Consider the following 15,197-nt stretch of genomic DNA (forward strand, 5'->3'; position numbering starts at 1 on the left):
CAGTGAGACTCTGTCTCAAAAAATAAAATAAAGTAAAATAAATACAAATACAAAAATGAGCTGAGTATGGTTGCGCATGCCTGTCATCCCAGCTATTTGGGAGACTGAGGCAGAAGAATCACTTGAACCCAGAAGGCGGAGGTTGCAGTGAGCTGAGATCACACCACCACACTCCAGCCTGGGCAACAGAGCAAGACTCCATCTCAAAAAAAAAAAAGAAGACAGAAAATGGCATTTACTAAATGAATTTTTCTTATAGTATATGGGAAAACATATACAAATACTAGTCATCAGCAAATACAAAGAACATCATAGAATAATTTCAATCAACAGTGATTAGATACTTATTCTGTACCAGGCACTGTGCTAGAAATATTCAGACAAACAAGACACAGCATCCGTCCTTAAGATCCCTTTGGTATACAAGAGAGTTGTAAGCAAGTAATTTCAACAGTGGGATTAATGCAATAAAATGGACAGGCTACATTTAATGAATGTGCACATTAATCACCTAGAGATCTTCTTATAATACAGATTCAGACACAGTAAGTCTGAAGTAAGACTGAGATTCTGCATTTCTACAAAGCTCCCAAACTGCCTAAACTAAGATGGTATCAGCAAGAGTGGGAAAGATGGGGTCGGGCGCAGTGGCTCACGCCTGTAATCCCAGCACTTTGGAAGGCCAAGATCCACTTTCGGGAGGATCACCTGAGGTCGGGAGTTCGAGACCAGCCTTCCCAACATAGAGAAACCCCACCTCTACTAAAAATACAAAATTAGCCAGGCGTGGTGGCGCATGCCTATAATCCCAGTTACTTGGGAGCCTGAAGCAGGAGAATCGCTTGAACCCGGGAGGTGGAGGTTGCAGTGAGCCGAGATCGTGCCATTGCACTCCAGCCTGGGCAGCAGGAACTCCTACTCAAAAAAAAAAAAAAAGCCGGGCGCGGTGGCTCACGCCTGTAATCCCAGCACTTTGGGAGGCCGAGGCGGGCGGATCACAAGGTCAGGAGATCGAGACCACGGTGAAACCCCGTCTCTACTAAAAATACAAAAAATTAGCCGGGCGCGGTTGTGGGCGCCTGTAGTCCCAGCTACTCGGGAGGCTGAGGCAGGAGAATGGCGTGAACCCGGGAGGCGGAGCTTGCAGTGAGCCGAGATCGCGCCACTGCACTCCAGCCTGGGCGACAGAGCGAGACTCCGTCTCAAAAAAAAAAAAAAAAAAAAAGAAGAGTGGGAAAGATGGGATGGACACCAGAGATGTTGAGGCAGAACTCAGATGACTTGGTGACAGAGATAGAGAATGATAAGAAGGAATCTAGGACTCCTAGGCTTCAGGTCTGGGTGACAGGCAGATAGTGTGCCATTATCTAACCAAGACAGACATGTCTCTAAAAAATGGATCAGTACAGTTTTGGACATGCTGAATTTAAGGTTCAATAAGGAACTTCAGTAAAAGTTTCTGTGGTCATTACGGAAACAAGCCTGACTACAGTGGGTCAAATACGAATGGCAAATTAAAAAGTAGACATAGATAACAAAGGTTACCTTCTGAAGCCTGACAATCAAAGGAAATAACTAATACCTGCTAAAAGATCACAGGTTTTTTCGTTTGTTTGTTAAGGTTTTATAGAAAAGACCTGTCCATATGCACACGCTGAAGGGATAGGACTGGTTGATGAACACAGGGTAAAATTATAAGAGTGACACAAGTTCACTGAGGTGGCAGATAGAACCTGGGGTATAAGGTCTGCCTTAGAATGATCCTCTGCTGAATGAGGTTAAAAATGACTACATATAAATTTGGGGATTGTGGGATAGACTATTCAACAGACTGAATTCAATGCCACTAAATTCATGCTAGGCCTCTATTTTTTTCTGCTTGGGAAAAGGAAAGGGCAAAATGGACAGGTTGGGTAGATGTCTCAAAGAGAATCTGAAAGAACAGCTGAGGGGAGTAGCAGAGGAGCTGACCTTCCCATGGAAGGATTGCTGGTGGGGCTGAATACTCAGCCAGGGTGGCAGACCACACACATAGGTTGGCACCAACCTACTCGGTTGTATGACTTCCTCCAACTGGGTCCACACAACCTGCCTGCAGGAGTGAAAAGGCAGACAAAGCTAGGCTAAACTTGAAGACTAGCAGTAGTTGTGGTGGGAAGACAGGAAGCTGTGGAGGCCTAAGGTAATAGGGACGGGAGAACATAAGATGATCAAAAAGCTGGAAATAACCCACACAGAATTTTCTTAACCTAATTTAGTAGCTATATGATAAAATTTTTTTTTTTTTTGAGACGGAGTCTCGCTCTGTCGCCCAGGCTGGAGTGCAGTGGCGCAATCTCAGCTCACTGCAACCTCCGCCTCCTGGGTTCACGCCATTCTCCTGCCTCAGCCTCCCATGTAGCTGGGACTACAGGGGCCCGCCACTGCACCCAGCTAATTTTTTTGTGTTTTTAGTAGAGATGGGGTTTCACCGTGTTAGCCAGGATGGTCTCGATCTCGACCTCGTGATCCGTCCGTCTCGGCCTCCCAAAGTGCTGGGATTACAGGCGTGAGCCACTGCGTCCAGCCCAATAAAAATGTTTTATGTTGGCCGGGTTTTAAAAAATTATTTTAAGTGGTATGTTCATTGTAAAAGAAAAAAAACCTATAAATACGTAGAAATATATATTTTTGAGACGCAGTGTCGCTTTTATTGCCTAGGCTGGAGTGAGATGGCGCGATCTCAGCTCACGGCAACCTCCGCCTCCTGGGTTCAAGCAATTCTCCTGCCTCAGCCTCCCGAGTAGCTGGGATTACAGGTGCCTGCCACCGCACCTGGCTAATTTTTTTTGTTGTACTTTCAGCAGAGACGGGGTTTCACCATGTGGGTCGGGCTGGTCTCAAACTCCTGACCTCAGGTGATCCACCCGTCTCAGCCTCCCAAAGTGCTGGGATTACAGGTGTGAGCTACCGTGCCAGGCCTAGAAATATTTTTTAAATACACCACTTGTCAACCAACCACCCAGAAATAACCATTATGTTATACTTCTTTTCACTTTATACTTCTCCCTATGTGTGTATTTATTAAAATTTGAAATGTGGTCAGGTACAGTGGCTCACATTTGTAATCCCAGAACTAAGGAAGGCCAAGGCTGGTGGATCATCTGAGGTCAGGAGTTCAAGACCAGCCTTGCCAACATGTTGAAACCCCATCTCTACCTAAAATACAAAATTAGGCAGGCAGAGTGACACATGCCTGTAATCCCAGCCACATGGGAAGCTAAGGCAGGAGAACTGCTTGAACCCGGGAGGCGGAGGTTGCAGTGAGCCAAGATGGCACCATTGCACTCCAGCCTGGGCAACAAAACTCCATCTCAAAAAAAAAAAAATTGAAATGATGGTGTTTACACCATGGTATATATTTTTTTACATGCCATGAAATTATTTGCTTGTAAAAGCAATTTAAAAGTCACTGTATGAAGCTGGGTGCGGTGGCTCAAGCCTGTAATCCCGGCACTTTGGGAGGCCGAGACAGGTGGATCACGAGGTCAGGAGATCGAGACCATCCTGGCTAACATGGTGAAACCCCGTCTCTACTAAAAAATACAAAAAAACTAGCTGGGCGAGGTGGCGGGCGCCTGTGGTCCCAGCTACTCCAGAGGCTGAGGCAGGAGAATGGCGTAAACCCGGGAAGCGGAGCTTGCAGTGAGCTGAGATCCGGCCACTGCACTCCAGCCTGGGCGACAGAGCAAGACTCTGTCTCAAAAAAAAAAGTCACTGTATGTTCACTAGAAACAGAATGAAAGGGAAAAAAAAGTCACTCTGTGAAAATCTATATAAAATGTTAGGTCTCAATATGTTTTCAAGACAAACTATATCAGTAGGAACTTTGTCTTTTACCTAATTTGTAAAATAGGTAGTATATTGTAGGTTCTTAAGTCCTCTTAAACAGTTTACAATAGACTATTTATCACATTCTGTATCTTTAAAATTCTATATATAATAGACATTATATTGTAAAAAGTATACCATTGATAATTATGTCAGTGAGTTTCCATACTTACCTGTTCTTCTAACTGCATTTTACTTACTGTCCTCTGTTCTATGAGTTTATCAAGTTTCTTTAAAGATTTAAGGTCATTTCCAACTTCCTTTTCTATGAATGCAGACACATAAGAAGGGAGATCACCATTATCTGTACCTTCACTGACTTGTTTACTTCCAATAAGAACTGTAACATTTATGTCACCTAAAACAAAAGAATAACAATTACTCAACGCCACTATGTACTATGGAGTTAAAGAAAACGTAAAACATGTAAAAGCAGTGTATCTACCTTCAAAAGTTAATAATTTTGCCAGGCATGGTGGCTCACACCTGTGATCCCAGCACTTTGGGAGGCTGAGGCAGGTGCATCACCTGAGGCCAGGAGTTCGAGACTAGCCTGGCAAACGTGGCGAAACTCTGTCTCTACTAAAAATACAAAAATTAGCCAGGCATGGGGGCACAGGCCTGTAGTCCCAGCTATTCGGGAGGCTGAGGCACGAGAATCCCTTGAACCCAAGAGGCAGAGGTTGCAGTGAGCCAAGATCATGCCACTGCACTCCAGCCTGAGAGACAGAGACTCTGTATCAAAAAACAAAACCAAAACAAAACAAAGTTAATAATTTAAAGAACAACACACACATACAAATGCCCAGATGAATAGCTCTAAAGCACTCTATCAACCAACTACTGTAAAATGCTTAAGAGCTGAGGGAAGTATTAAAGGAAAAATTCCTAAAGTGTGACCCAGTAATCACAGGTTTCAATAGACAAGGCGTAATACCTTTTTGAAATGTGTAAGGAACCAGTAGTATGGTCTAGAGCAACATCAAAAGGAAGACTCTTGTTTTAAAATGTTTTTTAAAAGGCCAGGCGCAGTGGCTCACACCTGTAATCCCAGCACTGTGGGAAGCCAAGGCAGGAGGATCACTTGAGCCCAGGAGTTCTAGACCAGCCTGGGCAACAAAGCAAGACTTTATCTAACAAAATTAGCCAGGCGTGGTGGCATGCACCTGTAGTCTCAGGTGGGCTGAGGTGGGAGGATTGCTTGAGCAGCCAGGGAGATCGAGGCTGCAGTGAGCCATGATTGCACCACTACACTCCAGCCTGGACTGCAGAGTGAGACTTCATCTCTTTAAAAAAAAAAAGTAAAAAGGTTTTAGCTGGGCACGGTGGCTCATGCCTGTAATCCCAGCATTTTGGGAGGTTGAGGCAGGCAGATCACGAAGTCAGAAGTTCAAGACCAGCCTGGCCAATATGGTGAAAACCCGTCTCTACTAAAAATACAAAAATTAGCTGGGCATGGTGGTGCACACCTGTAGGCCCAGCTACTCGGGAGGCTGGGGCAGAAGAATCGCTTGAACACGGGAGGTGGAGGTTGCAATGAGCCGAGATCACGCCTGGGCGACAAAGTGAGGCTCTGCCTCAAAAAAAAAAAAAAAAATTGTTTTTAAGCTTCAAAGGTCATTGTACGAAGATATCTTTGTCAGAAACAGAAAAAAGAAAATATGACAGAACAAATTACTAGGAAAAAATCAAAATGAATGACTAATGCAACCACTAAATAGTATGAAGTGAGATTCTTTCCATGGCAAATAAACTACCTGTTTTGTGACATTTAATAAGTCCAGTACATATTGGACTAATATTAATATCTAAATAATGATATGCCTAAGTGCAAAATGTAAATGTAAGATATTGTTCAACTATTTATGTAAAGATTAACAGTATACTGTTTCACGTGTCCATGTGAAGAGACCACCAAACAGGCTTTGTGCGAGCAACATGGCTGTTTATTTCACCTGCGTGCAGGCGGGCTGAGTCCGAAAAGAGAGTCAGAAAAGGGTGGTGGGATTATCATTGGTTCTTATAGGTTTTGGGATAGGTGGTGGAGTTAAGAGCAATGTTTTGGGGGCAGAGGGTGGATCTCACAAAGTCATTCTCAAAGGTGAGGAGAATTACAAAGAAACTCTTAAGGGTGGGGGACATTATAAAGAACACTGATCAGTTAGGGTGGGGCAGAAACAAATCACAATGGTGGAATGTCATCAGTTAAGCTATTTTCACTTCTGTGGATCTTCAGTTGCTTCAGGCCATCTGGTCATAAGGGATATGATGGCTTAGCTTGGGCTCAGAGGCCTGACATATACCAATGTGTTCTATACAGAGTATGTTCCTCTCTCCACCCCTACACCCTAACAAACAAAATTTCCTTTGTTTAACTTATATGAATTGAATTAAAAGATTTTTGACATGCTGTGAGAATCAGGAAGTGGTACTGACCTTTTCCTCCTTTCCTGTCCAGTCCAAGATCCAGAACCCAAGCTATCTGTTGTGCTCTTCCCAGAGCAATTTTAAATTGTCAATTCTAAATTGGGTAGGAGAGGCAATATTAACATAACACTATGCCTCAATTTTCCAACTAGAAAACAAATGGTAACATTTGCCCCAGCCTACATCTCAAGGTTACAAATGGGACTACATAATACAAATTATATAGTTTGTATTAATTATATTAATATAAATATTATTATCTATTAATTATATCATACATTGATATATAATGGTAATGTATAATAATCTACTATTATGTACAGAACTCACAATGCCTTTTTTTAATCTTAAATAAAACAAGTGAGTTATGTGGTTATCTGCAGACAAATGGAGGCAGGAAATATTTGTGAATGCTACAGTTGCTGTACCTTAGGGAGGAAACTCTACCTTCACTTTTTAAAAAAATTACACCCGCCGGGCGCAGTGGCTCATGCCCATAATCCCAGAACTTTGGAAGGCCGAGGAGGGTGGATTACCTGAGGTCAGGAGTTGGAGACCAGCCTAACCAACGTGGTGAAACCCTGCCTCTACTAAAAATACAAAAATTAGCCAGTGTGGAGGCAGGCACCTGTAATCCCAGCTACTAAGGAGGCTGAGGCAGGGGAATTACTTGAACCCAGAGGTGGAGCTTGCAGCGAGCCGAGATCGTGCCGCTGCACTCCAGCCTGGGAGACAGAGTGAGACTAGGTCTCAAAAAAAAAAAAAAAAAAATTACACCCTTGATGTGTAACCATTCAAATGTGGCATAGTACATTCTTAGCAAAATGACATTCTTCAAAATGACACACCAGTGGTTTGGGAGGTTTTTATGTGTCTCTTTTTCTATTTTTTGTAAAGAGCACTCCTAATCGCAAAGCAGTTTGACTGAGCCGTGGAAAGAGGAACAAGGACAAAGTCCTTGATATGATAGTCTACATCTATTATTTTATTAAAATGACAGCTCAGTAGGCATCCGACTACTTTCCAGGCATCTGAATGAAGCGAAAGTGGAAAGGGAAGGGTTTAACTGAGAGATACAAGGCACTCTCAAATCCTTCAAGAAAAAGGAGCTGAGATGTGGCAGTTACGACAGTCATGTGCTATGGACCGCTTAGAGTCTTCTTTCTGAGGCAGACTCTACTAGCCGCCAATGTTAAGGGCAAATCTTACTCCTAAGGGCCATGTGGTAAGGTGGGCACCATTTTTCTTACTAATACTCATTCCCAACTATTTGCCACAGTCAAAAGAACCAAACATTCCAATAGCAGAGCTATCACATGCTTTTCCCCTTCCTCTCCCAAAAAATGTTACTTCAAAGGTACCTAAAGAGGCCTTGATTGGCAATAACCTGCCATTAAAGTAAAATGGCAAAAGTCCACATCCCTGACATATACTCCTGTACTAGGGAGGAAATGGTGGTACTGACCTTTTCCCCCTTTCCTGTCCAGTCCAAGATCCAGAACCCAAGTTATCCGTTGTGCTCTTCCCGGAGCAATTTTAAACTGCCAATTTACTGAAGGTGAAATTTACTGAAGGTGAACTAAACAATTATCATTTGCCTCCTTTGAACCCAATTAAGGTGGTGGTCATCTGTCCTAGATCATGGGCCCCTCCAAATTCCTGATGCTTAATAAGTTGATGTTTCATTAAAATGACAGGCAGGCCCCAATTATTCTGAGTCCCGTATAATAGGCAGACTTCCAGCGAAAACACTCCAGTCCCTGTACTAGGTATGGATCGGGAAGTGCTCTTCTCCCGAGCATCCCATATTTTACAATTTTAGAAAGACAAAAATATGTGTATCATGGTCATCAGTATTACCATATAAGCATATTGCGCACAAAACGATACTGCATCTAAAAGATAGGCAAAGAACCTTTCTCTGTTGCAGACCCTAGAAGGCTGGGTTTGGGAGGGATAGCTGGGAAGAAAGAGCTTAGGTGTTTGCAGCTGGCTTACTTTTCTCCTCGAGGTTCTTCCTTTCGTCACCACTTTCAGAGCAGCACTAAAAGGAGAACAGGTGTGACAAGCACATTAAGATTAAAGTCGTGGATGGAAAGCATACGGGGCTCCCAATGGGCACCAACTGGAGGCCAGAGAGGTTCCAGACGCTCTCCCCCCTTCTGAGTGGCCAGGGCCGTCTCAATCAGGTACCCCAAAGTGCCACTTCCCTGGTGCCACCACTGCCACCTTCCCAGGAGGTCTGTGTCACCTCCGCAGGACCTGGAGTTACCCTGCCTGCCCACTAGGGCCACCTCCCTAGAGAAATCTGTCATCTCACCAGGACCGCCAAAGCCACCTCACTGGGACTACCGCCTCCTCTAGGAGGTCTTGCAAGGGCCTCTAATCTAAGCTGCGGGAAGCACCTTCACAAGATTACAGGGTCACCTCACCGGGACTATCTTCCCCGGGAGGTCTGTGCCACCTCAGTAGGCCACCAATGTCCCCTCCCAGGGACGCCAGGGCCGTCTCACCGGGGCTGCAGGAGAGGCGCCGATCTCGCCAGCTGGCAGCATCTCGCCTCCACGCGAGTCCTGGGCTCCATTCGCAGCCAGCGTGGCCTGTGGAGCCTGCCTAAGGCCAGCGACACACTGACCTCCTCAGTCTCGGAGGCCGTAAGATTGAGCGCCACCGCGACTTCCTCTCGATGTCTCGCTGGTTTCTTCCTCTCAGCCCAGAGAGGCTCTGCCCGCGCAGCCGCCGGCCCTGCTCTTTTCCTCCGCCTCCTGGCCGGAGGTCGGAACGGCCGCTCAGGAAGCGGGCACCCGCCCCCAAGGCGCTCCAGAGATGGAACTTTAAGATATCCCTCTCCCGACGCCTTAAATTCATTATGAATCATTTAAATTTCTATTTTAGACAATATCCAGATGTTCTGAGAGTGTGGGGGCTTGTTGACTAGGAGCTTCGGTGCAGGGTTATTTGGTTCGAATATTTAGTTGGGGGTTTCCAATGAATATCAGTATCTTCAGATATTTCTTTAAAGGTTGGTCAGAGTCCCTGGAGATGAGCTTCTAATTTCCTGCCTGGAGGGTGTAGAGGTGGTTATAAGCGTCTGGGAGCTAAATGAAGAGAACAGAGCATCTAACATGTGTTTTGCCCAAAACCCTGTCTTTTCCTAGGGATGAGGAAAGGGAGCTACCTAGCAGCAAGGGGTGTTAGAGGACCTGTGGACTTGACAGCCTCATAAACAAATAAACAGGGAAAGAGTACCATAGAGACCAAAACAAACAAGGGGGAAAAAAGCAACCCCCAGCAGAAACAGAAACCACACGGTGAGAAGAAAAATCAAATGCATGTGCACAGAGATATATAATCGATACCCTGAGCTACAAATAACTATTGCAAGCATAAAACAAGAAAAGGATACGATTTTTAAAATTATTTATTATGGGAACATAATCCTATGTATTTATCGTGCACATTTTTTTGTTGTTGTTTGTTTGTTTTTGTTTTGTTTTGAGATGGAGCTCTTGCGGCCCAGGGCAGAATGCAGCTGCAATGGAAGAGGTGATGGGAAGCCTCTCAATGGCAGTCTCCTCCTCCTCAAATTCCAAAAGACACATGGGGCACTTGAGCTCAGACTGAGAGCCTCTGATAACTGCCATAGGGAGGTTCTCAACCACAGTATTGGTAGCTGGTGGAGGCAGGTGGTGATCCCAATCTACTACCAACCCCAAGTCTTCAAAGTCCATCCTATTGAAAATTGACCTTGCGAGCTCCAGCACCATGTTGGTTTGAGTCTCCTGCTCGAGGGTCCAATGGCTCACAGTCGTGTTCATCGATATAGGATGCCATGGCTGCCCAGCTGTCTGACATGTGATGTTTTGATACAGGTATACAATGTGTAACTACTAAAAACACAAAATATTAGCTGGCCATGGTGGCACATGCACCTATAGTCCCAGCTGCTTAGTAGGCTGAGGCATGAGAATTGCTTAAACCCAGGAGGCTTTTAATTTCTGCTGTCATATTTTTTGATCTCTGAATGCTCTTTTTATTTTATTTATTTATTTTTATCCTCCCCATTTTCACAAGTGAGTGCTCCTTTTATTATTTATTTGTTTGTTTGTTTGTTTCTTTGAGACAGAGTTTCGTTCTGTTGCCCAGGCTGGAGTGCAGTGGCACAATCTTGGCTCACTGCAACCTCCGCCTCTGGGGTTCAAGCGATTCTTCTGCCTCAGCCTCCCTAGTAGCCAGGATTACAGGTGCCTGCTATCATGCCCGGCGAATTTTTGTATTTTTATTAGAGATGGGGTTTCATCACATTGGCCAGGCTGGTCTCGAACTCCTGACCTCAGGTGATCTGCTCGCCTCAGCCTCCCAAAGTGCTGGGATTATAGGGGTGAGCCACCATGCCCAGCCTTTTCTTTGTTCTTTTTTTTTTTTTTTTGCTGTTTTTCCTAGAATATTTATCAACATTTATCTTCCCACACTTTGTTTTTATTTTGAGACAGAGTCTCACTCTGTCACCCAGGCTGGAGTTTATTGGCAAGATCTTAGCTCACTGCAACCTCTGCCTCCCAGGTTCAAGCTATCCTCCTGTCTCAGCCTCCCAAGTAGCTGGGACTACAGGTGTGCGCCATCACATCTGGCTAATTTTTGTATTTTTAGTAGAGATGGGGTTTCACCATGTTGGCCAGGCTGGTCTCAAGCTCATGACCTCAAGTGATCTGCCTGCCTTGGCCTCCCAAATTGCTGGATTACAGGTGTGAGCCACCATGCCTGGCCAAAAAGTAGAATTCTGTACTTAGTGAACTATGAATCAAATTTGAAGTTAGAATAAAAATGTGGGGTTTTTTTTTTAACACTCTTGTAGTCAAGAATAAAAATAGACATTAAAGATCTCAAAAAAAATAGCTTTTGTTTTATTTATTTATTTATTTATTTGAGACAGAGTCTCACTCTGTCACCCAGGCTGGAGTGCAATGGCACGATCTCGGCTCACTGCAACCTCTGCATCCCGGGTTCAAGAGATTCTCCTGCCTCAGCCTCCTGAGTAGTTGGAATTACAGGTGCCCACCACCATGCCAAGCTAGTTTTTGTATTTTTAATAGAGATACGGTTTCGCTGTGATCAGGCTAGTCTCAAACTCCTGACCTCAGGTGATCTGCCTGCCTCGGCCTCCCACAGTGGGATCACAGGTGTGAGCCACAGCGCCCAGCAAGCTTTCATTTATTTCTCCTTTCTCAGGAAGCTACTGAAGGTTGTACTCCACTAAAATAAGAGAGTAAACCAAAAATAAAGACGACATAGGATATAGGAAACAGAAAGATTCCACACAGGAACAGAGATGCCCTGAGAACAACTGTGCAATAGGCATAGATTGGCATTGGCCAGAAGGTTCCACAAGAGACTGCTTCAGAAAGATGAAACTAATAGAACACCTCATCTAAACCTCTGGAAAGGGGAGATTTACACAATCATTGAGGAGTTTGGGCTTGGTCTAGTGATGAATAGTAAACTAAAATAAGATCATTATTAACTAATGGAAAAACAAAAGTGGTACAGAGGAGAAATAATCATAGTTTCATATTTGCCTAAAATGTGAATAATATTTACCTAGTCATAATGAAGTCAACATAAATCCAAAAAAAGTACAATACAAGGGATGGAAAGTTTGTTGGAGAGAGGGGAAGAAAAGAGAGCTAAGTCTTTATTTTCCATTAAGTGAAGTCAGTAAATAATGTCTAAAACTGAAAAATCAAGAAATAGGCCGGGCGCGGTGGCTCAAGCCTGTAATCCCAGCACTTTGGGAGGCCGAGACGGGTGGATCACGAGGTCAGGAGATCGAGACCATCCTGGCTAACATGGTGAAACCCCGTCTCTACTAAAAAAAAAAATACAAAAAAACTAGCCGGGCGATGTGGCGGACGCCTGTAGTCCCAGCTACTCGGGAGGCTGAGGCAGGAGAATGGCGTGAACCCGGGAGGCGAAGCTTGCAGTGAGCTGAGATCCGGCCACTGCACTCCAGCCTGGGCGACAGAGTGAGACTCCGTCTCAAAAAAAAAAAAAAAAGAAAAAGAAAAATCAAGAAATAACAATACAAACACATTATATGGAGAGATTAAGATAAATATCAAAATAATTAAAGAGGTGAAATGGGCCGGGCACAGTGGCTCACACCTGTAATTGCTGCACTTTGGGAGGCCAAGGCGGGGGGATCACCTGAGGTCCAGAGTTCAAGACCAGCCTGGCCAGCATAGCGAAACTCCATCTCTACTAAAAATACAAAACTTAGCCAGGCATGGTAGCACATGCCTGTTGTCCTAGCTAATTGGGAGGCTGAGGCAGGAGAATAGCTTGAATGTGGGAGGCAGAGGTTGCAGTGAGCCAAGATCATGCCATTGCACTCCAGCCTGGGCAGCAGAGTGAGACTCAGTCTCAAGAAAAAAAAAAAAAAAGAGGTGAAATGACTGCCTTTGAGAAGATAGAAACAGGTGAGGGCTGAAGTGGGAATATAGTCCCTGCTGCTTCATTGCAAACCTTATGAAGTTTCTACAGAATTATTTGACTCTAAATTGCAACATGTATAACTCTGATAATAATTAAAAATAAAATTAAAGGAGAAAAAAGAATGTCCTAAACCCAAATTTTGGCTTCTGAAAAATCTTTCTGATAAAGGAAATAGACAGGGAAATAAATAATTTAAGATTAAATGTACAGTTTTGACAACAGAAATGTTTGCGATGACTGAGGGAGCACAGAAAACAGTGAACTACTATCTGGGGCATGGAGAAAGGCATCTGAAGTGGACAGCATAGTGGGCAATAATAAGGATGAAAGAAGAGAGAAAGTGTGTGTGATAGGCACCTAGCAATATGTAGTGTGAGGTGGAGTTAAAAGCAGGATACTGTATGTTATACATAATGGACATGTTAGAATGGAATTTTGAAGTTGAAGAGAACATTCAACTGTTACATGTTTATTAGAAGAAGTTGGGCCTGTAATCCCAGCACTTTGGGAGGCCGAGACGGGCGGATCACGAGGTCAGGAGATCGAGACCATCCTGGCTAACACGATGAAACCCCGTCTCTACTAAAAAAATACAAAAAACTAGCCGGGCGCGGTGGCGGGCGCCTGTAGTCCCAGTTACTCGGGAGGCTGAGGCAGGAGAATGGCGTAAACCCGGGAGGCGGAGCTTGCAGCGAGCTGAGATCCGGCCACTGAGCTCCAGCCTGGGCGACAGAGCGAGACTCCGTCTCAAAAAAAAAAAAAAAAAGAAGAAGAAGTTGGTACTAGGAAGAGATTTTGAACACTTCTGTGTTATTTTAATCAAAAACCAATAAAGGGTTGCCCATTTTGGAAAACAGAAAACTAAAAATGCATGTTTCACTTGTACTTTGTCCTAGGCAGTTTTGGCTGAAATGCAAAACGAGTAAGCCTTGTCTAATGGCCAAAGAAATGTGAAAAATCTTTCCTTTAAATCTGTTTATGAAGAGTTGGGCTGTACTCTCAGAGATTTTTTTTTTTTAGACGGAATCTCACTCTTTTACCAGGCTGGAGTGCAGTGGCGAGATCTCAGCTCACTGCAACCTCCGCCTCCCGGGTTCAAGCGATTCTCCTGCCTTAGCCTCCTGAGTAGCTGGGACTATAGGCGCGTGCCACCACACCCAGTTAATTTTTGCATTTTTAGTAGAGACGGGGTTTCATCATGTTGGCCAGGATGTTCTCGATTTCTTAGCCTCGTGATCCACCTGCCTCAGCCTTCCAAAGTGCTGGGATTACAGGCGTGAGCCACCGCGCCCAGCCTCTCAGAGATTTTTTTTTCAAGGCTTTGCTTTTTTAGAGCAGTTTTAGGTTACAGCAAAATTGAGAGGAAGGTATAGAAATTTCCCATATATCTCCTGACCTCACATGTGCATAGCCTCTCCCCCACCAAAGTGGTACATTTGTGATAACTGATGAACCTACAGTGACACATTATTACCCAGAGTCCATAGTTTACATTACTCTTAGTGTTATAGATCAGCAGTCCCCAACCTTTTTGGCACTGGGACTGGTTTCATGGAAGACATTTTTTCCTTGGACTAGGGGATAGGAATGGGTTTCAGGATGAACTGTTCCACCTCAGATTGTCAGGCATTAGATTCTCACAAGGTGCACGCAACCCAGATCCCTCACATGTGCGGTTCACAATAGGGCTCTCGCTCATATCAGAATCTAATCCCACTGCTGATCTGACAGGAGGCAGAGCTCAGGCAGGAATGCTGCAGTGCAGCCTGGTTCCCAAAAGGCCACACTGACTGGTACCGGTCCATGGCTTGTGGGGCTGGGGACCCCTGTTGTAGATTTTATGGGCTTGGACAAATGTATCATGACATGCAGCCACCATTACAGTATCATACAGAATAGTTTCACTTCCCTAAAAATTCTCTGTGCTCCGCCTATTCATCCTTCCCTTTCTCCTAACCCCTGGCGACCACTAATTTTATTACTGTCTTATATAGTTTCACCTGTTTTAGAATGTCATTTTGTCATTTAGTTGGATTCATATAGTGAGTGTCCTTTTCAGATTTGGTATTTTGTTTTGTTTTGTTTGTTTTTTTCTAGACAGTCTTGCTCTGTCACCCAGGCTGGAGTGCAATAGCATGATCCCGACTCACCCCAACCTCTACCTCCGAGGTTCAAGCAATTCTCCTGCCTCAGCCTACCACATAGCTGGGATTACAGGTGTGTGCCATCACGCCTGGCTAATTTTTTGTATTTTTGGTAGAGACGGGGTTTCACCATGTTGGCCAGGCTGGTCTCAAATTCCTCACCTCAAGTGATCCACCTGCCTCAGCCTCACAACATGCTGTGATTATAGGCCTGAGCCACCATGCCTGGCCCAGATTGGTTTCTTTCACTTAGTAATATGCATT

The 15,197-nt window shown here is 44.4% G+C and overlaps 1 protein-coding gene across 1 annotated transcript in view; it reads right to left on the minus strand.

Annotated features, from left to right (window-relative positions):
• LOC105475889 (RAD50 interactor 1) overlaps positions 1-8,989 on the minus strand; it is a 37,704-nt gene extending 28,715 nt beyond the window's left edge. Inside the window, 4 exon segments of the mRNA XM_071094710.1 lie at positions 4,044-4,228; positions 8,296-8,341; positions 8,811-8,848; positions 8,851-8,989. Of these exon segments, the coding sequence (XP_070950811.1) occupies positions 4,044-4,228; positions 8,296-8,341; positions 8,811-8,848; positions 8,851-8,881 (300 nt within the window). The 5' untranslated portion in view covers positions 8,882-8,989.
• Between the last annotated feature and the right edge of the window lie 6,208 nt (positions 8,990-15,197).

This window comes from Macaca nemestrina, chromosome 4 (assembly GCF_043159975.1).
Source record: "Macaca nemestrina isolate mMacNem1 chromosome 4, mMacNem.hap1, whole genome shotgun sequence".
NCBI classification, from domain to species: domain Eukaryota; kingdom Metazoa; phylum Chordata; class Mammalia; order Primates; family Cercopithecidae; genus Macaca; species Macaca nemestrina.